Source organism: Arachis hypogaea, chromosome 15, assembly GCF_003086295.3.
Source record: "Arachis hypogaea cultivar Tifrunner chromosome 15, arahy.Tifrunner.gnm2.J5K5, whole genome shotgun sequence".
NCBI classification, from domain to species: Eukaryota; Viridiplantae; Streptophyta; class Magnoliopsida; order Fabales; family Fabaceae; genus Arachis; species Arachis hypogaea.
The window spans coordinates 128,074,070-128,098,397 of NC_092050.1; the positions used below are offsets into that span (position 1 = coordinate 128,074,070).

Sequence of the window (24,328 nt, forward strand, 5' to 3'; positions counted from 1 at the left end):
ATAAAGGTAAAAAATAAAGAAATTTAACAAATATATGTTAATTTGGAGAGTACGTGTTCAATACTAAATAAAATAAAAAATTTAATAAATACATATTTTAATTTTAATTAAAGTTCTATTTTTTCCTTAATTACTTTGTATATATACTCAAAGATACAAAAATTAAACCTAAGATAAAAAATCGAAATGGTCAAATGAAATAAAAATAAAAATAAAATTATTTTTTTAAGAGATGTATGTATAAATTGGAGGTAAATAATAGATATTCTAACAACAAAACATATGGAGAAAGGAAGAGAAGACGGACAAAAACAAGAGAAATACATTGGGTGAATGTAGATGAGAAAAAAACATATATAAACGAGTAGGAAAGATTCAAACTTTTCTCTCAAAACAAAAAAATACCGTTTTTGGTTTGAAAACATTTTTAAAAGTTAAAACTAAAAAGACTTAAAACATGAAAATAGCATTTTTTATTTTGTTCTATTTTTTTGAAAATATTTTCGTGAAAAAGATTTTTAAAATGTTTAATCAATTATTTTTTATGTCTTATTTTTATTTTTTTTGAAAATAAAAATGAAAATGCTTAAACTAATTAGTCCCTTAAAATAGTCTCTCATAATAAAAAAAAAAGTACGACTAGGTATCTTTTAAATGTGATCTTTTATTCAGCTTTTTATTATAATAATTTAAAAAAAAATTAAAACAAGCACATTTAAATAAATTCAGTGTCTTTTTAAAATTAAATACACATTCAAAATACAAATTAAATAAAACTGAAATTTCAAATTTAAAATTTCTGTTTCAGTTTTAGCATTTTTAATTATTAACAAATTATCATTTAAATACACATCCAAAAATTAAATTCAGTAAAATTAAAGATTTTAATTTTAAAATCCAAAAAATAAATCTTAAGGGTTTTAATTATTAACCCACATTACAAGAGATCATATTTTAAACTAATATGTTAGATATACTTTTATTGAATAAGATCTAAAAAACTTAGCTTAATTATTCATTTTAATAATTTTAAAAACGTTAATAAAAAATAAAAAATATTAGATACGTTTTTATCGAATAAGATATAAAAAAATTAATTTTCTTTTAACGTTTAAATTTAAATTTTAGATTTATGATTTTGGATGTGTTTCAAACATATTTTGTAGATAAGTTAATAATTTTAGATGTGTAATAATTAAAAAAAATAACCAATTTTTACAAACATACATTTTAATAATTTTAAAAGTGTTAATGTTCAAATAAGTAAAGATAAAATCTAACTAATAATAAAAAAAAAATATTAGATGAGTTTTTATCGAATAAGATATAAAAAAATTAATTTTATATTTAACGTTTAAATTTAAATTTTTTATTTATAATTTTAGATGTATTTTAAAAATATTATGTTTCACTTAATAATTTTAGATGTATTACAATTGAAAACAAAAACGAATTTTTACGTACATTTTAATAATTTTTAAAGCATTAATATTCAAATAAGTAAGAAAAAATTCTAACTATTAAAAAAAAATATTAGATGAACTTTAATCAAATAAGATATAAAAAATTAATTTTATTTTTAATGTTTAAATTTAAATTTAAATTTTAAGTTTATGATTTTGTATGTGTTTTAAAAATATTTTTTGGATAACTTAATAATTTTATATATGTAATTGTTCCTTTATTTATCTTTAATTCGGTCTAATAATTTTATGTTGGTGGTCTTCTCTAATCATTCTAGAGATAAAAATTAAAAAATTAAAAGAAAGAAAGAAAAAGAAAAAAAAAGAAGAAAAGAATATTCATGCATCGACTGATAATTCATTTATTGTTTAATTCAAATGTTGATCTTATTAAAATTTCATTCGACAATGATGATGAATGAGTTTTGAGTTAGTATGCATAGTCATTCAAGTCAAATAAAAATAAAATAGCACAACTCATCTAATAATAATAAAATATTAAGTATGAAATAGTAAATTTACGTACAGAAAAGTAGTATTTTTCTATGAAAAATTTTGTGAAAAAACGTGAGAGAGAGAAAAGACGAAAAGAGCGTACAAGAGAAAGAAAAATGTACAGAGAGAATAAAAAAATGTTAGAATAACTACTTTATAAAATGTGTAAGACTGTAAGTCATCAGAAAAATTCTAGTATTTAAAATTTAAATTTATTTTAATTATTAACTTATCAGACTACAAATTAAAAATATATTTTAATTAAAATTTAATTAAATAATATTATTTTAAATTAAAAAGTTAATTAAAAACTGAATTTTAAAAGACACATAGTATTTTTCATAAAAAAATACTTAAAAAAGTGCCCATGACAAAATAAAGCTTCCAACTCGTGCTACACATTAGGGGTGTTCGCGGTGCGGTTTGGTTCGGTTTTAAGGGAAAAAGTCATCCGATCCGAACGCTTAATTTATGTGCGGTGCGGTTTGGATTGGATGAAATTTTTTTGGAAATCCGATCCGATCCGATCCGATTACAAGCGGTTTGGATCGGTTTGGATTTGCGGTTTTTTAAATAAAAAAAATTAAATACATATAACAAGTCTCAACATCAAATTTTAAATAATCAACAATGACATAATTAGTTTTAACAATATCTTAAAAAACTAACGATAACATAATAATAGAAATAAAATTATAGATTAGTTAAAATAAATAAATAAATAACATTTTGAACATAAAATATTTATTAAATAATAATAATACATGAATAATAGGAAAATGTATAACAAATTGAACATGTTATAAGTATAATTGTAAATATAATAATAAAATAATAATATTATAGCACATTGTGCGGTTTGAATTGGATTGGATCGGTTATGAAAAGTAGATCCGAAATCCGATCCAATCCAGCGGTTTACAAAAAATAGAATCCAATCAAATCCGAATTAGTGCGGTTTTAATCGGTTTTCGGTTTGGATCGAATTGGATGAGCGGTTTAATTTGGATCGGTTTGGATTTGAACACCCCTACTACACATGACGTTTACGTGTGTATATATATATATAGAGTACTTATAAGCAAAATTTTAATTTGCAAATGATAGGTTCATTATGCTAAATTTATGATACCCAGACAATGGCCGATGATATTTGGTAACATGAACGACGCAGATTTTACCTCAGCTAATCAAATGACATGCAACTTACAAATTGCATGCACCATCCATAGATATATCTTCCCTTTACATAATATTCGAAGCTTCAAAAGGTTTATTCCATTTTATCACAATTATGCAGTGGTACCGAACCACATGTCTTTAAATCTCTTTTTCCCCAAGACCCCAACTTTCATGATCCACCACAATTAATTCACCATATTGAAAAGTTGGTAAAGTATTTGATGGAACTCTCATGGAGAGATGGAACTCTCATGGAGAGCTCCATTCAATGGAATTGCCAAAATTATTTATAAATTTACCCCAATTCATTATTTTGTATTCACTTATTTTCAACAAAAGTTTTTATATTTTTAAAACGAGCTCAAATTCAAAAACACTCGAAATAAATGTTAGAAAGTCATTCTAATTTTATTAATAATTTTTTTATGCTCTTCTTTATTTAAAAAAAAAAATCATCTTCTCTATCTATAATTGTTCCTATAATTCTAGATAATTATACTAACATTTTTTTGTTCTTTTCTTCTTAAAAAAAAAATCATTTTGTAATGTAATTGATTTGGTTTAATACGATATTGCTTCTTTTATTATTTGAGGTTTTATATATTTTTATTTTTGAAGTTTTTGAAAATTTATATTTTTATTTGCAACTGAAATAAGATAAAATGGTAAATAATTAATGTCTTTTACTTGTGATAAAGACTCGGATGCAATTGGTTTTATGTAAAATTTATAGTTAAAAATCCGTTAGATAATAATTTAGTTAAATATATCAAATTATCTAATTCTCACCTAAAAGCTTTACATGATAACAACCGGATGTAAATTTTCACCAATACTTATATTTTCATTTTACATTTGAGCTCTAATCAACTTTTTTTTCCACTAGCATTTCACATATTTTAAAGTCATCGGTTGAGTTACGTAACAAAAATAGAGTGAAATTTTAGCGAAAAAATACAAAAAATACAAAACACCCTAAAAATTTCACAAATACAAGACTACAATGGTCTAAAGAAAATAAATTAAGTACGGCTATGTAAATAAAAGAAGGTAGAACTTCCACATCTCAAAGAAGGACGTATTCCTTCCTTTCACTAGAATTTTATTGTGGGTACCAAAAATACGAAACCCAACGAACGGCACAACTTCTAAGGCAAAAGGCCCATATATTTTGAAGTAAATAAATAATATTACTTTCAAGTAGTTAATTTTCCCGTCCAAAAAAAAAAAGTAGTTAATTTTGAAACACTACTATTACAATTTACAAGATAGTGACGACGAGCGGAATCCTAAAAATGTTGGCTACTCTGCTCATTTTCTTAATAGGCAGCACAAAGTGAACATAAGTTAAAAACTACACTTACAATTGCCCTGAATATGGGGAAAAATACCCCAAAACACTGCACAATGCTCCCCCGTTTTCTTCACTATAAAGAACACCAACATAGACTTCCTAATCCTGCCACGCCAAAACATTGCAAAATTGACATGTTTTTCGCCACAAGAATTTCATTACAAAGACTCTGGACTAGTGGATGGTCTGATTCTTGCGGGCATTCTTGCGTTTTGCTGTTGAAAATGTAACAGAAACTTGTTCTTGGGCGTGATAGACATTCTATTCAAGTCGGGGTCGAAATCCAAACCTGCTTGTACACTCACTGTCATGTCATCTTCAATCATATCATTCTCATTCATGTCGACAAATTCGTCATCGGATGCATCACTGCCACTTTCACTGAGGTCGCCATCGTTGGCACCATCACATTTGATCTTTGACCAGCGAGCAAAATGTGGCCGTATATAACTGTAAACAGCAACGGAATTTAGAGTGGAAGGCAGAAGAAGCAGCATCAACAACTAAACTAGGAAAAAAGTTTGGACAAATCTGTCGATTTTTTTCCTTCATAGAACTAGCTTACAAACCTTTCACTTTTCTTCAGTAAACAAGGATCAAAAGGAAAGAACGCGTCGAGCCTATCTATCCCACCAAATGCCCTCGAAAGATCAGATTCGAGCATATCATCAAAGGCAAATGATTCTGATGTCATGAAGAGCTTAGCAGCCTTTGCTTGTCTTAGGAATTCCACTACTACAGTAGGTAGACAAACCTGTTGGAAAAATGTCAGCTTAATTATACATTTTAGATAGAATAATCAAGGTCGGAGCAAAATAACAATAATTAACCAAAATCATTCCAGTCTTCAGCGATTATATCACTATCCATAAAATCTTAGCATGTTATACTCTCTATAAACCATGATAGCTTTTGAGAAGTTCATTACCTTCAAAGGATTCAATTTATGTTGCAAGATTGGCTCCATGGGCATATTTAGAAGTTGCATTTTGAGCCTTGGAGCATCCATCAGAGATCTCATTCGAAAACACAGCATGTACATGAGAGCCTGCTCACAAAAACAAGCTTATGAACACCAAAATCCAAATTATCTACCAAAAGAAATTAAGCATAAAAATAAAAAAACATGATAGCAACAACATGAATGATTGTTCACAGAAATACTTAGGTTTTCTAACCAGGTTAAAATAATTTGTAAGGTAGCCAAACCAAACCAATTGCTTACAATAAACAGCAGAGGATTGAGGGCTCAAAAGCACATATCAAAGGATACACTAACAGGAAGCTTTCAAACCATGGCAAATGATTTATCTTCCTAACAATTTCGGCCATGCATCCCCTTAATTCCTAAATTAAGAATTCTTTTAAATATTTCTAGAAATTAATTATACCTAGTTTTAAAGAGAATTTTTAGAATGTTATAATATCATTCCTGCTGCATTACTTGCCCAATTAATGTCAAGACATCAGATTTATAGCCCTTCCATCACCACGTGCAAGAATAGAAGGTCAAATGCTAATCGGCATACCTGACAACCAGAATAAAAAACTTGATGTGCTCGCGGGTTCATAACGGAATCATGTGACTGGCAATAGTTAAGACACCAATCAACCAATCTGAAACCTCATTGAAAGATAATCACATCAAGTTAGCTCTATTTCCTATGTTATATGATAAGACAGGAAAAATTTGGCAATGCAAGGAAACAAGAAGATCCCAAACCTTTGTAAGATGCTAGCAACCAATGCAGCTGAAACAAACTTTGCACGGGACAAATAACTAGCAAGATAAGCAACAGCACTCATCCTGCGATAAATGAAAACAACTAGCAATGTCATATACTCATATGTGAAGTCTATACAATGCTCATCTTTCACAAAATGATGTTAAAACAACAAATAATTCAATAAAAAGGAGAACAGTCAATCTTTTAAGTTCAATTAAATAATTAAATTATATAATAAGCTGCTAAGGGGCTCCATTTGATAAGCATTAGATCATTTACAGTTAAAAAATGATCAATCAAAAATAAAAAATACAAATGACGACACTATCATCAATTACGACACTTCACAATAAAGGGGCGCAAAAAATTTTAAGAGTTCATCAATTGGTGCTGACAGGCACTTGAACTTTAATTTCAAGTTTCGGCCACAATGTAAAATCAATTGTACCTAGTATTGGGGGGATTAAAATTGCTAAGAAACATATCTGTAAGAACCATGGCAAACTTCACACCACAATCTTCAGGATCCAGTGCACATGCATAGAACACCACAAACTGCAACAAAATAAAGGCATTGATAATGTATTTCACAAAGCATTACCAACTTTAAACAGCAGAGAGAGAGAGAGAGAGAGAAGCGTACCTGGGTGAACTTTGACTTGTAGGCATTCAAAATAGTCCTTTGAAATGATCTCAGTAGAACATCAAATACCTAATTAATAATTTAATGAACATATAGATGATTAGATGTTAAGTATATAATACAAAGTAATTAAAGCAACTATATGTAACGTCCAGAAAATACCTCAGACAAACGGCCACTGCTTTGACAGGACTCGAGATGCAAAAAAGTAAGCTCAATCAAGCTATCTAATTTCTCAGCAATTGTGTTTCCCTCCAAAGTTTTCCTATTTAAATATTCTGCAGCAGGCTGTAAATAAAATAAAAAACAACCACGAGGCAGCACACAAGATATATGATATTGTGAAACACACACAAGTGAAGACAAAATCTTGGACACATATTTCCATTAATAAAATGATATATAGACTGGCAACTAACATATGTTGTAAATTTGAGGAAGTACATAATGAATAAAAGTTGGAAATATATTGCTCATAGATGAGCCAATAGCCTAATAGAACCTAACTACATTCATCTTTCAAAACCTTGCAATTCACACAGAAGTTGGCTGAAAAATTAACAGTGAGCTGACTGCAGAACAAAGATTCAAATCTAATGCATGAGCATGGCATTGCCATGACAGGAAGGAGTTTCATCCATGATCTTAGGTTAATGAACTTTAAAGCTGAGGGAGTACTATAAAGGGAGAGCTCAAATGATCACTGCTAAAGGAAAAATGATGAACTGGCAAAACTCTAATTAGTATCATATCGTAACTTTTCTAAATTGTATACGGAAATGTGATTCCAAATTGTATACTACGTATTTAGCACTAACACCTGTCCACTACAAGTTTACTGCACAAAGACTTCCCTTCTTGGGAATTGTAGTTTATGGCAGAAGAGATAACTCTATGGCCGAGCTGCTTTCTTGGTCTCTTTCCTATATAAACAATCATTCTAATCACTTTCTGAATACAACTGCCAATATTTACGAGGCTCTATTTTTCTTTAAACAATATCAACACCTTTCTTAAGCAAGCAGACAGTATTGGTGCCTCTTGCCTAAAGATAGTAGTAATATAACCCTTTGTGCTTTAAAGATATGGTTGGATGAAAGGAAAATAAGAAGGAAAGAAATGTTATAAAAAGACAATTTTATCCTTGTATTATAAAATATATTGAAAAAAGAGAAAGGGTAATATTGAAAGTAGAGAAACATAATATGTTTTCCATCACTTTTCCATCCAATATTGGAGAGAAAAAATTTGGCAGGTCCCATCAACTTTTTTATCCTATTCAACTTTTCCCTTCCAATTTTTCTCTTCAACCAAACAATAGAAAATAATCATTTTCCTTCCAATTTCCTTTCCTCCCTTTTCTTTCCTTCCATTTTCTTCTCAAACAAACAAAGCCTAAGAGTTGTGTTAGACTTTGAACATTGGGTGCAGTAGAAGTTCAGAAGTTTGAATCCATTCAAAGTGACAATGCATGAAGTTACGAAGTATTTATCTCCCCGCTCCCAAATACGGGAGAAAAAACAGTGGTATATAGATTCACAAAAAATCGAAAGCAGAACATCTTTACACGTATCTCAAATCTAGAAAATATCACAATGACCAGAACAAATTTCAGTCTTCCATATTGACAGCTCAAAACATTGCAATTGAGACATGTATAGGACATATCTAGTATGGTTAAAAAATTACTTATCATGGACAACTCGATTCCAACTTGGTATATGATATACAGAGAGTTAGAGTACCTGAGTTCACCATATGAAGTTTTGCCACTTCACAAAGCCACTTAACTACACCCACAGCCTGATCAAGCCAAGCCTGAATACAATCAGCTTGACATGTTAGCCTGAAACAGGCAAACACCAGAATAAGGCTTTTCATAGTTTGATAGGGCTAATGGCTGCTTCCACAGCCTTATAAACATACATACAGGGATGCTCTGACAAAATCACCATCGAAACACCAACCTATGTCAGATTGACCACAACTTGCATTTCAGAATGATAAACTTCAATCTTCCTGTTTCCCATCACCATCCATCTTAAATCTCTTGCTAAGAAATTGCTAACAGATGTATTGAAGAGGACAAAATTTGGTGGGTAATTGTGTTTCAGGTCATCCAATAGTGAAATGATTGAATTAATCAGAAGAATATATGGCTAATTAAATTTACAGGCAGATCATTGTCCATGTTCCATGACACAACATATAAAACCAATAAAAAAGAGGCAGGAGATGAAATATCAAACTTCAGACAGAGAATTTGCAAAAAGAAGTGTCTTTCACACCTCCATATTACTCTAGCAAGCACCATTTCAGCAGCATGAACTAGCATCAATGGATGACTATGGAACTATGAGGCAATAATAACAACCTCATTCAATCTTTTCATTTCACAAAGCATAAGAGATGGAATGCAAATTATCAAAACTCTACTAGATAACGCACAAACGCACACTCTATATTATAGACAATGCATGTTAAACAGAGTAAGAGATTCCCCCTGCCGAAATCTTAATTTCATTTTTTTTTATCTAACCAATTAAGAGGAGCATCTTCTTAATTTTCAAAATTCTATTTTACAAAAAAAGAGACATCAAGATGAACCCAAAATTAAAAATTTTGGACCATACCATATTATCATCCCCATCCCCATCCGCAAATTCGGCATCCTCTAATTCCATTTCAAATATGCCTTTGGCATCTTCCTGCAAGAGGCCATCCCATCCAATTTCAACCTGAAAATAGATCAAATGAGATTAATTTAATGGTCAACTGCCCTCACTTTTCTTTTAACGAAAACTTAAAGGGTGACTTAACCAACATACATCAAGTTCTATCAACCTATCTACAATAGCAGGCAGCATCGTAACGCCAACAATTTCTCCAATTGCACCACTTTCCAGCTTTAACATGTTCTCCACGTACATGAGAATCTCCTACAAGTATCATAAGATGCAAGTTAAACTTGGACAAAATACTGCAATTATTGAATTAGTTCTTCTTACATATGTTGAAAAGCTAAATAAAAGAAATCTGATAATTAGAAATGCTCCTCAAATTAATATATTGGTTTCCTTATATTGTTTTGGCATCAAAATGCATACAACAAAAGCATGTAAATGATTACTGGAGCAACCCGACATATTTCAGAGTGCAAGAGTAAATAATGCCTCCACATTGTAAAACAAAAATGAAGCTTAGATGGATGCTAATTGCCATCAACCAAGTTGACAGTCCATCACATACAACACAAGAAATTCACAAAATGGAGCAGCAACTAGCATAAAGCAGTTGCTTAAACACTTCCGATGGCAGTGGATGGAAGTGGAATTTGAACTCACCGGTCCCTTACTGTAGATTAAGGGCATCCTCTGGACAACTATTGGAGACAGTCGCAAAGGCGCAAGAGGCACCAAAACAGCTATGGCTTCAAAAGCAGCATGCACACGAGACAGAACTTTATTCTTCTTTTCAATTCCACTCTCCTGCTTCAAACTATCCATGAGGTGATAAGGGGGAGTGAAGTTATTCACAAGCAACTCCAAAGACCAATCAATATATTTCCCATTCGAAGCAGCCTTCAAATAGGGTAAAAAAGAAAAGAAAAGTCAAACAAGCTTTATAGAACATTAAAACTCTGCAAATGGCTCCTAATAACACAGATAAAAGGGGAAAGAACAAAAAGGAAACACGTACCAAGGATACAATCAGCTCAATCAGTGCATCCATAATAGAAGTTCCATAATTCCACAGGCTCATTCTATAAACCTGGCAAAAACAATTTCAGTGAGAACAACTATATCTTTATAAATTGTCCATTTCCTTCCAACATTAACAAGTTCCACACTTCAAGCACAAGATAAACATAAACACAAGCAACAAGTCCAATGTGAAAAAGAACTTACTGCAGAAAGAAGAGATTCGTGATGAACAGAATCTATGCATGAGACTGTTCCAGAGAGTGCCTTCAAAGTTGTCTGTAACCATCATCAAATCAAATATTATCACAACATCATTGTCAGCACTATCTATTAGCACAAATAAAAAATGTATATATATAATGTCACAATCTCCACGTGCTCTAATGTAAGAACTGACCTCAAGTAGAGCAATATCATCGGGATTAAGACTCTCTTTCCGGTGCAAATAACCAACAAGCTCGTCATAATTCTCTCTATCACCCTAAGAATGAGTAAAATCCACCATTTTAATTTTCAGAAAAAAAAAAAAAAAGATTCTAGAATGATGTTTTGCTCCACGTACCAAAGTGACTGCTGAAAGTGCATCTCTAACATGACAAATTAGCTGCAAATCAGAGAATTCAGCGTTCTCCATCTCACTGAACTCTTGCTTCTCGGCTCCACTAACCCTTCCCATTGAGCCGAGTTTAAAAAAGGGACGAAATGCAAAACGCAAAACGCGATGCAAACAAAACGGAGTTCGTTGTTGTCGTTTGCAGAGAGATGAAACGACAAAAGACGGAACAGCGTATGGTGTCCACGTCTTCGTTGGCGAGGGTAAAGAACTTTGGCAGCTACTGCAGCTGCTACCTCTTCGTTAATGAGAAGGGAATGGCGGCTAAGAAGAGGCAACAGGAAAAAGGGTTCTGAGCAAGGTTCTGAAAACCGAACCGGTCATTGAACCACTCTAATTTATTGGTCCAACCGGTTCAATTGTGGTTCAACCGAAATAACCGTTTTATAATAAAATAATAAATAAAATAACTAACAGCAAGGTTCCAGATTAACTAACAAACAATTATTCAAAATTTGTTACAATAAAGAATAAAACCATAAAAAGATATACTATCTTCTACATCCAATCAAAGAAAATACCTAATATGTTATTTTCCAAAGAAAAAAATAGAAAATAAATTAGAGAAAGAGCGAGAGACTATTCCGTGCCACTGTTTCACAGTAACTTCACAACTGTTTTATTTGCAAAACAAAGTCATTCACGAACTAATACTAGAAAGAAAATGAAAGCTTTCATGGCCAACTAGATAGAATTGCTTGCATATTTAGAAAAGAGTAATCACCCAAATTTTGGTTCAAAAGAAACAATTTAGTTTTCAAAAGTATATACATTGTTCTATTCGACATATCTATAATAGAAAAGAAAAGAATAAACTACTCTACTTATTAGTTACTACCATATGTCACAAAATTTGATACCTTCTATCTACCAATATGCAACAATACAAAGGCTATGGGATCAAAGGCATACAGATCACTACGACTTAGTGAGGAATATGAAAGAATATATCCACACATCAACAAACAAAATTACTAACATCAACAAACAAAATTTCGATATCCAATTTAAAAAAGAAAATAAAAAGTTCTATCTACCAATATGCAACAACACAAAGGCTATGGGATCAAAGGCATACAGATTACTACGACTTAGTGAGGAATATGAAAGAATATATCCACACATCAACAAACAAAATTACTAGCATCAACAAACAAAATTTCGATATCCAATTTAAAAAAGAAACTAAAAAGTTAATTCCTAAAGCGGGTCACAAGATTTACATCCTTAATCATCACAGGGCCAACCTCAGAGAGAAGGTCCAAGCATGGTGCTAGAATCTCTTTGGAAGCAGGGATTTAGCCATACTAAACCAATAGGAGCAGTTTTAACATGGCAGGTTTAACATGGCAGGAGCAGTTTTAACATGGCAGGTTTTTATCTTCCACTCAATGAACAATTGATTAAATCAACAACAGCAAAACACAATATAACAATCAAAAGGTAAAGAACAACACCAAAACAATAATTTATCAAATTAACAAGTTAATAAGATCAATTAAAACTGAAAATCAAAATAACAAGAACAATTAAAATTTTAAACTCCAGCAAACCAACAACAAAATAAGAACTAGAAAACATACTAATCATGAACAATTAAAACAATAACTGGAATAATTAATACAAGAAAGAACAAGAAGAAGGAAAAAAAATCACCCTAGGATGGAGCAGTTCTGAAATTCAAGCAGAACAGGGAAGGGAGGAGCTTTAAAACGCGACGGAAATGGTTGAACGGAAGCTGAACAATGGTTGAACGGTGGCTGAAAGGCGGTGGAGCAGAGGCTCGAACACGCGGCGTAGAGGACCGAACAGAGGGCTAAGCAGCTCGAACAAGGGTTGGCCAAAAAGGGGAGAACAAGGGTTGGCCAAAAAACAGAGGCAGAAGCTTGGCCAAAAAGGAGGTGGACGCGCGGTGAACAAGGGCGACGTTGCGCCGAAGCTGTAGCAATGCGGATGGCGGCGGTGGCTGGACTTTGAGGAACGGCGATGAGAGAGGGCTGCTTCGGGGCTTCCTCCAAGCTGCGATCGAGTTCTCTTCTCTGCGTTCTTCAGTGTGTTCGTTCAGAGGCCAGAAAGAGGGAAGTGAGGGAGTGAGGGAGCTCGATGAGAGGAAGGAGGAGAGTGGCTGAGTGAGACTCTGAGAGAGGAGAGGCCAAGAGGGTGCTGCGCATCTTGGTCAATGGTTAGGGTCCTCTAACCAACGGCGCCATTTTGTGCAAATTTCAGAAAACCGGTCGGGTCCCGGTTCGATTCGATCGACTGGTTCCCGACCGGTTCAACGGTCCAACGACAGTTTTTGAATTTTCTGGTTTTGATATATGACGGATTCGTTTCTTATACTGGTTTATTCAACCGGTTCAACCGGCCAGTTCGAACTGGTTTTCAGAACCTTGGTTCTGAGGTAGGGGTGGCAATATGTACCCAACCCCATCCGCAGCAGGAAAGGTAGAGTGCGGGTAGGATTTTCATGCGGATTGGGTAGAGCGTGGGTTGAGCCTCAACCCAACCCGCACTCTATATATGTATTTGTTATATAATTATATAAAAATATATTTGAAGTGGATGTTGAACCAAAATATGTATTTGTTATATAATTATATAAAAATATATTTGAAGTGGATGTTGAACCAAAAACCTCTCACTAAGTGTAAAAGATCCTTAGTTACTAAAAGAAAATCATTAATTTATAATTTAATATTTTTTTTACATAAAAATCAGTTCTATTTGCAGGGACTAGAACTGAGACTGGGGGATAAGAACTCAGTATTATATTTGTTGAGTTAGAGACTGGCACTTAAATTTGTCTTTATCTCCAAAATTTCAGTATTTCAGTACCTCCAAAAAGTAGGGACACTGGAGACTGACATTTTTAAAGACAGAGACAGAAGCTTTAATAATATTTTGTACCCAAAATACCCCCATTCTAATTAATTAATTTCAACTTTACCTTCTTCAAATCAGATTAGGGCTTCAGTCTTAGCAGCCGTCACTCCATCTTCACATTTGTTCTTCGAAGACTTGGTTGCAGCCTCTGCATCACCAGTGTCAGGACAGCCACCTCGTCGCTGCCGTCGTAACCACCGCTAGGTAAGTGAGTCGCCGTCGAAGTTCGTCTTCCTAGGCCGCGTGTTCTCCTGTCCTCATTTTCTCCTTCACAGGACAACGTTCGAGGAACCTAGTTGCAGAGTCTCCCCTATTGCTGTCGAGTTCAACCACCTTCTTGTCGCCGTCATAGCTTCTATAACCTAGGTTAGTTGTAGCCAAATTTTTTTACTAATTTCGTTCAATTTTTTTATGTGACCTAGCTTCTGTGGATTTGGTTCTTTGTTCTAATATATAGATGCATAGATAGAATCTTTTTTTTTTTTTGCTCTTTTCAATGCGATTTGGTTCTTTGTTCTAATATATAGATACATAGATAGCTTCTGTAGATTCGGTTCTAATTCTCATATCTTGTTTCATCAATTGCGTTTGTGCTGTGCTTCTTATGAAATTTTTTTGTCATGATTGGTTTTTTTGGAATTCATGTTTATGCAGCTTTTGATTTTGAACTTTTGATGCTCTTTTTTGCATAATTTACGTCTGTTTAATGTGAAATTATGTAATTTTTTTGTAAATGTATGATTGTTGTAGCTATAACCAGCTTACTCAGTGATTTCTGAAATCCTATGGATGAAAAATTTATTAGCTTAGTTATAGTTTAAGAGTAGTGGCACTCTAGTAATATACTATTATATTCAACTATAGCTAATCAAATTTTATATAACTGGACCAATCACTTTATTTGAAATTGGGTTGCACATTGTTAGGGGGAACGTGTTAATCAGCATCAGTTTTGCAAATTTAACATATTTCAGGAGTTGACTAAATTGCTGTTATCTTTACTAAACCCCTCTCTTATCAAATGAAGTAGAATTTTTATTTTAGCTTAAAGGGTAAAAGATAAGAGAGTCTTGAGTGTATTGAATCTTCGAAATTAGTTATTTATTAAGTTCATTTGAATTATTTAATATGCACAAGTCTAATTAACTTTTCTCTTTTTAGTTGGTTGACTTGTTAAGACCTTGTTAGTTATTATAACTCCAACTAATTTTTCAGAATCTAATCCGTTAATTTATTGGGGACTTGCTAATTAGTATTACTAACTAAATTTTACACACCTTAGTTGGTCAACTGGTTGCAATGAGACTTTGCAGTTTAGATCAATGAATTCTAAGCCTTTTAACGTTTTGTTGGTTAACTTCTTAGAATAGATAATCTCAATGACATTAATATAGTTTGTATGATAATCATGGATGATTCGAAGTAATAATTCTTAACACAACTCTTTCGATCTAAACCACAACATCTTTTAGAACGAAGACTTTGATTTGCTTAAAATACGTGAAAAAGTCATTTTCAGTATATGAAATGAGAGAGGAAAATCGATATTTTTATTTTTATTGTGTTTCTATTGTATTTCCTCTTTTGATTTCCAATTGAAGCTAAATTAAAATTGAGAAGTAAATAGAGTTAATTGTCTTTTAGTTCCAGTTTCTTGATCTTGTCTTTTAGATTTATTTGAATGTTTATGCGTTTTTTACTGTAATGACTTTGCTAGTGAGACATGGAGCGATCGGAAATTATTAAGCCATGCGTGTGTTTTTATGAAAAGATGAGATCCAAGCATGAAGATTTGATATTTTTCTTTGTGCTTACGCTATTTGTTTACTTTAGGGATAGTAGTGGCCAACTGTCGTTAGGCGGAAGAATGAATAGTAGAACTAGATGTGAGGCTTTAGAGCGTATTGTTGGTGAGGGTGATAGGAATTATATTTGGAAGTTGAGAATGAACACAAATGCCTTTGCTAATTTGTATGAGTTGCTCCAAGTTCAAGGAGGACTTAAAGAGGATGGTCATGTAAGCCTGCCGGAGCAGGTTGCAACTTTCTTAATTATAAGGCGCATCACAAGAAAAATCGTAGCCTGCAGGTTAGATTTTGTAGGTCCGGAGAGACAGTTAGTAAGTATTTTAATAAAGTTTTAAAGGCTGTAATACGTATTCAAAGCATTTTGTTTGCCAAGGCTATACCAGTTGAAGAGGATTGTCTTGACCCCACATGGAGAAGGTTTAAGGTAGAGCTTACTCAATGTTGTGTTAGTGATAGTAACTACCATTAATTTGTAACTGTAGTTGTGGCATTATTAAATGGAGAAATAAAAACTAAATACCAGAATTAACGTGTGTTTTTTTAGATATGTTTGTTAAATTCGGTTTAAATTTTCACAGGCACATCCAACCAAGTTCTACAGTCCTGGCAAGCCGTTTCCTCTGTTTTACCGGCTGGAGGGTATATTTGGCAGGGATAGAACCACGGGAGCAGCAGCAGTTAGTGGCTTGGATGCGGAGAGGATGGCTGACCATATCCAGCAATCTTCCGCTGACCAAAGAAAGAATGCCTAACTAATTGCTGATGTCATTGTTGGTGTGAACGAGAAGTTTAAGGGCAGTGAGAAGCTTACATAGTTGGGTTCGGTGATGATGAGGTGGTGAGGACAATTTTGAAGTTTGCTGAGAGTCCGAATATGTATGCACACTTCTGGGGCTTGTCAGATTCACAGATGATTGGCCTTGTGTGTTCCATTACTATTGATTGACACTTGTTATGTGGATTTGACTTAGGAAATTAAGTTTTTCACTATAGGGTTTTAGTATTTTGTGAGATGGTTATATTTAAGATGATTTAACGCACAAACTTATATTTGGTATATATTTGGATGGATATTTTGGTATTGCCTTTATTTTGGTCTGTATTGAATAAGTTTTGGTGGCTTAGTACAATCTTTTTGGTATTGCAATATTGCCTTTATTTTGGTCACTTTTGAGTATGTATTGTTGGCTAGGTACAATATTTTTTGTCACGATCATGTTAATGAAATTTCTAATAATTCTCTGTCATCATCTATCCCATTTTGAACTTGGGATAATAAAAAAGAATAACCAAATACCAAGTGAAAGAATTATTTGTCTTTTGTAATGACACGGGATGGTACAATAGAATAGAACTCCGAAAATGTAGGGTAGCAAAGATGACTTTGTGCAAGAAAGACTTTGGCAGCATGTCTGGAGAAAAGGCTTCTTGAATATGCTTTAGCACCAAAAACGGAAAACTTGTTTCCGACGAGAGCAGCAACGGAAGGATCTCGTGCGAGCAAGGGATGATAGAAAGAGATTGTGTGACCCAAGTGGCGGCGACGGCAGCGGCGGAAGAAGCAAAGGTAGCAGCCACGGAGAGAAGAAGTAGCTCGTGCGATGAGAGAGGAAGAAGCTCGTGTTTCATTTGTGAATGGAGCTCGAAATAGAGTTTGAATAGGGGGCTGCCACGGAGAGAGAGGGCGGTAGGTTAGGTTTAATTCAATATTTTCGATGGAATATTTTAAATTACAGACAGATAATTAAACGCAGCATTTTTGTTCATCTAATTACAGACGGATTTTTCGTCGGTAACCATTTTTCACGAAAAAATTAATTTTCCAACAGAATTATTGACGTATTATCTTTTCCGTATGTAATTTATGCTAATTCATTTTTTTGTTTTCGACCAAAAATCCCTCGCAAATTCTGTCTGTATTTCTGTGGGATACAATTTGTCGAAATATCCGTCTATAATAATTAGTTTTCTAGTAGTGAGAGGTTGATGGGAATAAATAAAACAGAGGAAGAGTGAGATAACCATTTCAATTCTCTTATCATTTTTTTCTATTTATTTATCGTGCATTAACTTCATGCTTCTCATCTTTAAAATATATTCCCATACAAAAAACGAAATTTAAATATATTTCAAATTTTTATATACTCCCATACGACAACAAACAAAATTTGAAATATAATTATATTTAAATTATATTTTAAATTTTTATCATTTTATGTACTCCTATGTAATAAACGAAATTTAAAATATATATAATTCAAATGTATTCCTATGCAACAAATGAAATTTGAAATATATATAATTTAAATTTAAAAATTAATACTTAAGAGGGTATATAAAAAATTTAAAAATTTTGTCAGTTAGAAACAATAGTATTAACCGTGGATAGTTAAAAAAAGGTAATCGTATTAATAGTGGGCAGTTTAATGGTTCACTTATGTGCTTTCACGTAAACATGTTGACGTGCTTATTTTCAATGGACTGTTCATCTTTTTTATCATTTAAAATAGACGGTTTATCTCGCTGTTATTTAAAATTGTTCATCTTCTTTATTATTTGAAATGTTCCATTTTTAAGAGTTTTGTCCAATTTAAATTATTAATATATTTTTATTTTTTTTAAAAATTATATTTAATTATTTATAAATACATATATTTCGTTTATAGTGTAAACGAGATAACATGTATCTCGTTTATCGTGTAAACGAGATATACGAAAATTGAAAAACTACGTATATCTCATTTATAATATAAACGAGATATATAAAAAAATAATATTTATTTTGATAAATATTTTTTAAATTATTTATTTCAGTAATTATTATAATTAATTTATTTATTAAAATAAAAAATCCTATATTAAAAGAATTCATCTGTTAACATAACCAAAGAAAAAAAAAGTGTTGCAAAGGAAAAGCCGCAAAACGGTACGGTACTACGGTAGCTAGGTGAGTGCTTGCCAGCTATAATAAGTGAGATATTAATATTAATTAACTATTTAATTTGTCTTTGCATGCACATGCATGAAACAAAATAATAATATAATATAAGGTGATTGCTATGGTACGATGATAAATTCATACCGATACATTAAAATTATGGACAAGTAGTAACAAGTTATGTGGAATTTATTTTCCACATCAGCATTTAATTTTTTCTTTTTTAAATATATATTATATCACCACTTTTATTAATATACTTCTTTAATTAAATAAAAATAAAAATATATTTTTTATTTAATTTTATAAAAAGTCTTAAACATCCTTACTTTATTTGATTAGACAAAAATACCCTTTTAAATTAATCAAATTTTAGAATTCAATTAATCCTAATTTTATAGTTTCAATTAATTTAAACAACAAAACAAAAATCAATTGTTCTTTGTCTTCTCCAATTTCCCTAATCGTTCATCCCCTAAAGCAAAGCAAAACATATCAAAAAAATTAAAAAATCAATCTGTTCTTCATCTTCTTCTAATATCATTCGTGCCCCCTCCCATCTAAAGCACACCAAAACGGCAAAACCCTAGCAATAATTGACTGTATTGATCTCGATAGCTAGCCACCCACGGAATTTAAAGAACCTAAAGGAGAAGGAAGGTTAAACCACTCAACTGGGCAAACGCTGCGTCTTTCTCCTCCCCGCCTTTCTTTTTTCTCCCGCTTTTTCCTTTAATTCTCTGTACATTGATCAACTTTCAATTATGACTGCCAAGAGCCATCCTGCAGCAATGCGATTCATTCCTGATCAAATTTCGAGAGATTCTATCTCAAACAACTATATTTCATCTTCATCAGATTCGTTAAGAAGAGAACCAGCAAGGTAATGCCATTATGAACAACATTTACCCGATGTTTCAATTTATTATAGCATTTCTTGGATTGAAATGGTTGAAGGTAAAATGTTGTGTGTGTGTGTGTGGTGGCTGTGGTTTTACTTTGTATCTCATTCCTTATGAAATTGATTTGTTTTAGATGTTTGATATTGAGAGTCAATGGGGAACTTTCACTTCTTGATTTGGATGACGGACGTGAGAGGAATCTTACTGATTCAGTTGAACTATTTTGGGTTACCTGTGGCCAGTCTGAGGATAAAACAAATTTGATTGAAGAAGTTTCATGGTTAGATTATGGTCATCGAGGCATGCAGGTAATTGACTGCTGTATCTTTTTCATTCCATTAGTTTTACTTGGTTTACATCGCTGTTGAATTTGATGGATCCTCTAGTAAATTTCCTTTTTACTTTTCTGATAGCTTTTTACATGAAAGCTCATTATTGCAGGTTTGGTATCCATCTCCAGGTGCTAATTCTTTTAAGCAGGAGGACTTCTTGCAGGTTTGGATATAAATCAACTGAGGAAAATGTTTATAATTCTGTAGGCTATGTTGAACATAATGTGAAACTTTAGAACTTGTTGCCTCAAAATTAAAAAACTATTGTAATTGTAATTCATTCCTTTGGATGCCTTTTTGTAGATATTGTTATCACAAAGAATCACCTAAAAATGTGGGATCACTAATTTTATTGTAGTTTTGATTCATATTCTATCTGATTGTTTGGTATCATTCTTAGTGAACTACTTGGTTAGTCAGTTGTCCTGTTCTATTCTGTTTCTTTTTGCTTACATTTATTGAAAGATACTCTCGTCAACTTAAGTATATTTGCTTGATATATATACTATCAATATAAACAATACTTTTAGCCATTAAAAAAATTCAACCATCCTTTACTTTTGAATCGGTTAAATATGCTGATTTGGGATTCAATGTTTTAGTTAGATCCGGAGCTGGAGTTTGATCGCGAAGTATACCCTCTGGGACTTCTTCCAAATGCTGGTGTAGTAGTTGGTGTTTCTCAGAGAATGTCATTTTTAACTGGTTCAGAATTTCCATGTTTTGAGCCATCTCCTCAAGCACAAACAATATTGCACTGTTTGTTGCATCATCTTCTTCAGGTATTATAGTTATTCATCCTTATACTTTTTGTGGCAGGGTTGGAGAAGAGACCTTCTCAGTTTCTTAGTTGATTACACTAACAAAAACGGAGACATGGATATCATTTGAACTTGTATCTGTGTGTTGTTGTCACGTATCTTTTAAGGTTGCTATACCTTGATATACATTGAGATGGCGTATCCACTTTTGCAAATTCTTTTTTGTTCTAATCAAATCTCTGTTCTCCAAAAAAAAGTGAATTTGTTATAGATAAATCTTTTATTTTTTGGTTTTACTTTTGTATAGGGGAATGCTTATCCCCAATTTGTATTTTCCTTCTCCTCATCTTAATGAAATTGTTTTTATCTATCAGAACCCCAGTTGGTTTTACTTTTATTTATTTATGTTTCTGCTAGAGGGACAAAATTGAAGAAGCTTTAAGGCTGGCAGATTTATCAGCTGAGAAGCCTCATTTTTCACATTGTCTAGAGTGGCTTCTTTTTACGGTATTTGAAGCAGATATATCCAGGTACTTTTCATTATCCCACCCCCTTCTCTTTCTCCCCGCCTTTCTTTTTTCTCCCGCTTTTTCCTTTAATTCTCTATATATTGATCAACTGTCATGGTTTTGATGGCAGTTTTGCTGCAAAAATCTCTGGATGCACCAGATCCTCAAGTTATTGAAGATGCATGGAACACGCTTGTTCAGATGCATGCACTGGAAAAGACTCCAAGGGGCCATTATGAACCTACATTTTATGAGATTATTGTACACCATTTGTAGTTGTAAATAGCAATAAATTAGTTTACATAGGTCACTACTCTCTCCATTATTTATTCATTTCATATGTTGAACTAAATCCTCCATACTTCATAGTATATTTAGGAGATGAAGGCAAATATATATAGACCTTAATGAATAGGCTTAAAATCTCAACCAGGATTGGTATCTAGGAGATAGGTAATGGCAAGGATAGTTTAATGAGATAAATCAAAAGATATTTTCGATGTTAGAATCCTAGATGTAAGTAGTGTCCTTTATCCCTTACTTTACTAATACAAATTTTATAAGTTCTATTATAGTCTAGCAAAGCCTTTATGTTCATTTTCAAATGTTTCAGGTATAAAAGATCCACTTACCTTTATGAGCTATGTAGCACCAGTAATGGCAGTGGCAACTGCACTTCTCTCTCTTGCATTAGATCCATGGCATGATCTCCATAAAAACATACTTTGATGATTCATGAGTGGGTACCTGCCCTCTGTGATGTCTCAATTAGACCTGTTGGTTTTGGCATCCTTCAGCACTTCCAAAGTCTACAATCAATCTGCTTGAAATATACTATAAGTCGGTTGGTCCAAATTGTCACTTGCTACTCAATGTGCCTCCAAACTCGTCGGGTCTCATTTCACCCGAGGATATCCAAGTTCTTCAAGAGTTCATTGAACTCAGAAGATCCATATTCTCCAACAATTTTGCTATAAATGCGCTTCTTCAAGCCAGTAGCACGCGAGGAGAAGGAGGAGGAGGAGGAGGAACTTGTGATTCATAGTTTAGTCCCTACAATGTTCTGAAAGAAGGCATATACACTTATTGGGCTCCAGAGGAGTATCAATCAAGGTGGATATTGTACATAGATCTTCAAGAACTAGTATCCTTTAATGTTCTGCAACTACAAGAGCCTATTCAAATGGGACAAAGAGTGAGTGAGTTTCACCTCGAGGCATTGCAACAAGATGGTGTATGGAAGAGAGTTACAAATGGCACCACAATTGAATATCAGAGTTTTTTACTGTTTCCAAAAGTAAAATCTTAGCATTTGAAGCTTGTTATTGACAAGGCCTTTTTTCTTTTTGCTTTAGTGCTATCTTGGATAAATTGATGTTATTAGAGAAGATATTATTTCAGCTCAAGGCTTCTAGCAGTGCAGAGTGCATGGTTTATTCTATTGGAACTTGGAATTGACAGTAAAATGTTTATAGTTTTAGATGGTTTCAATATGATGCACAAACATTTGTGAAAATTCCCTTCTTTGGAGCCGTCTCATATCTGACATTTGCCGTTACCCCCTTTTGCATAGTGTTCGCTGTGATATGGGCAGTTTATCGTCGTGCTTCGTTTGCTTGGATCGGTCAAGACATTCTTGTAAGATTAACTTACTGCTTTCACCCCCTTTTTTACCATACCAATGTCTTCTACTGTTTATTATTTGGCCTGAGCTACCTAGCATATCTTAGTAAAACTATAAAATGTTCATGAATTAGAACAGAATATGTTACTTCTCATATGAGTGTAATATGATACCCATTGCATTTATTTTCAGAATGTTCTTGGTCACTGAGATAGGATATAGCCACTACTAGTTTTTGTGTCCATGTTACTTGTAGTTTCAGGTTCATGTTGATGTTGTCTATTTTCTCTTATCATGTTTTATTTTTCATGATATTAGTTCTCTGTTAATGTTTGATTCAAATAGAAATTGATTTTCTGCTGTTAGGAGTTCTTATTAGTTTTGCACTTCCTTCTTTAAGCCTAAAGCTTCAGATTAAACTTTCAAGATAGAAATAAGTGAATTGATCAAATATTTACCTCTTCAGCCGCCTTCCTGTCATGCAGGGTATCACACTGATAATTACAGTTCTTTAGATTGTACGGATACCGAATCTCAAGGTAACAATTCGTTGTCAAATTCTTCATTATCTATAATATTATATTGTTGGCTGTTTTTTTGGGATACTACTGAACTATTAACATACAACTTTTCTTATTTTCCTCCTTGTTTCTGTATCAGGTTGGAACTGTTCTTCTCAGTTGCGCCTTCCTATACGACATCTTTTGGGTATTCGTTTCTAAACGGTGGTTCCATGAGAGCGTCATGATAGTGGTGAGTGTTCTTTACAAAGCTCGAGTTCGCTCTAAAGAAATGCTTTCCCTTTCTTTACAAAGCTCGAGTTCACTCGCAAAAATTATTCTTATCTCTACTTTAAATTATTGCAACATATTTTATTCTATACAGGTAGCTCGAGGTGATAAGAGTGGAGAAGATGGTATCCCAATGCTGCTAAAGATACCACATTTGTTCGATCCTTGGGGTGGTTACAGCATCATTGGTTTTGGGGACATTATCTTACCAGGGCTTCTAGTAGCATTTTCACTAAGGTTTAATCGGATTTCATTGATAGATAACATAATATGCCCTATAAGTTAACAGATTGAGACTTTAGAGAATATTTAGTATCATATTTTACAGTTAATGGATGATTATTCTATTGATATCTTTATAGGTATGATTGGTTGGCAAAGAAGAGCCTTCGCGCTGGGTACTTCTTGTGGGCAATGACTGCCTATGGCTTAGGTATATTACAATATTATATCTAAATCAATATTACAAAATTAAATGCTATGATTACGTAGAGTTATAAGTTAAAATAAGCTAAAATAATAATATCTATTTTAAATCATATTTTAATAAACAAAATAAATTTTCAGTAACTTAAAAATATTACATATTTATTGTCACG

At 32.6% G+C, this 24,328-nt stretch overlaps 3 protein-coding genes and 1 long non-coding RNA gene across 4 annotated transcripts; 3 read left to right on the forward strand and 1 right to left on the reverse strand.

The window, feature by feature from the left end:
- Positions 1-4,309: 4,309 nt before the first annotated feature.
- LOC112750635 (uncharacterized) lies at positions 4,310-13,568 on the reverse strand. The gene is made up of 16 exons (XM_025799439.3): positions 12,838-13,568; positions 11,131-11,445; positions 10,966-11,049; positions 10,773-10,844; positions 10,564-10,635; positions 10,209-10,445; positions 9,693-9,803; positions 9,498-9,602; positions 7,027-7,152; positions 6,865-6,933; positions 6,670-6,776; positions 6,218-6,301; positions 6,024-6,111; positions 5,423-5,542; positions 5,064-5,248; positions 4,310-4,944 (listed from the first exon to the last, which is right to left on the reverse strand). Exons 2-16 carry the CDS (start codon positions 11,242-11,244, stop codon positions 4,653-4,655), a joined length of 1,866 nt encoding a protein of 621 aa, XP_025655224.1. The 5' UTR covers positions 11,245-11,445; positions 12,838-13,568; the 3' UTR covers positions 4,310-4,652.
- A 618-nt stretch (positions 13,569-14,186) lies between these two features.
- Positions 14,187-16,955, forward strand: LOC112747146 (uncharacterized). Its single transcript, XR_003174803.3, has 2 exons — positions 14,187-14,430; positions 16,451-16,955. It is a non-coding gene; the product is annotated as an uncharacterized lncRNA (long non-coding RNA).
- Positions 16,956-19,358: 2,403 nt separating this feature from the next.
- LOC112750637 (uncharacterized) lies at positions 19,359-21,622 on the forward strand. Its single transcript, XM_029292689.2, has 6 exons — positions 19,359-19,693; positions 19,846-20,020; positions 20,154-20,207; positions 20,647-20,826; positions 21,223-21,335; positions 21,445-21,622. Exons 1-6 carry the CDS (start codon positions 19,575-19,577, stop codon positions 21,488-21,490), a joined length of 687 nt encoding a protein of 228 aa, XP_029148522.1. The 5' UTR covers positions 19,359-19,574; the 3' UTR covers positions 21,491-21,622.
- Positions 21,623-21,763: 141 nt separating this feature from the next.
- Positions 21,764-24,321, forward strand: LOC112748863 (signal peptide peptidase-like 2). The gene is made up of 5 exons (XM_072216745.1): positions 21,764-22,952; positions 23,424-23,477; positions 23,599-23,691; positions 23,824-23,966; positions 24,092-24,321. The coding sequence occupies exons 3-5, from the start codon at positions 23,683-23,685 to the stop codon at positions 24,183-24,185; spliced, it is 246 nt and encodes an 81-aa protein (XP_072072846.1). The 5' UTR covers positions 21,764-22,952; positions 23,424-23,477; positions 23,599-23,682; the 3' UTR covers positions 24,186-24,321.
- Positions 24,322-24,328: the final 7 nt, after the last annotated feature.

Excerpts from the sequence above, each read along its gene's own strand:
- LOC112750635 (XM_025799439.3), bottom strand. The coding sequence starts at position 11,244 with ATGGGAAGGGTTAGTGGAGCCGAGAAGCAAGAGTTCAGTGAGATGGAG. Across the intron at positions 10,845-10,965 it reads ATGATATTGCTCTACTTGAG|ACAACTTTGAAGGCACTCTC; the intron begins GTCAGTTCTTAC and ends TGATGGTTACAG. Across the intron at positions 9,804-10,208 it reads TAATCTACAGTAAGGGACCG|GAGATTCTCATGTACGTGGA; the intron begins GTGAGTTCAAAT and ends TGATACTTGTAG.
- LOC112750637 (XM_029292689.2), top strand. The coding sequence starts at position 19,575 with ATGACTGCCAAGAGCCATCCTGCAGCAATGCGATTCATTCCTGATCAA. Across the intron at positions 20,208-20,646 it reads AGCAGGAGGACTTCTTGCAG|TTAGATCCGGAGCTGGAGTT; the intron begins GTTTGGATATAA and ends TCAATGTTTTAG. Across the intron at positions 20,827-21,222 it reads TGTTGCATCATCTTCTTCAG|AGGGACAAAATTGAAGAAGC; the intron begins GTATTATAGTTA and ends TGTTTCTGCTAG.
- LOC112748863 (XM_072216745.1), top strand. Across the intron at positions 23,967-24,091 it reads CTAGTAGCATTTTCACTAAG|GTATGATTGGTTGGCAAAGA; the intron begins GTTTAATCGGAT and ends ATATCTTTATAG.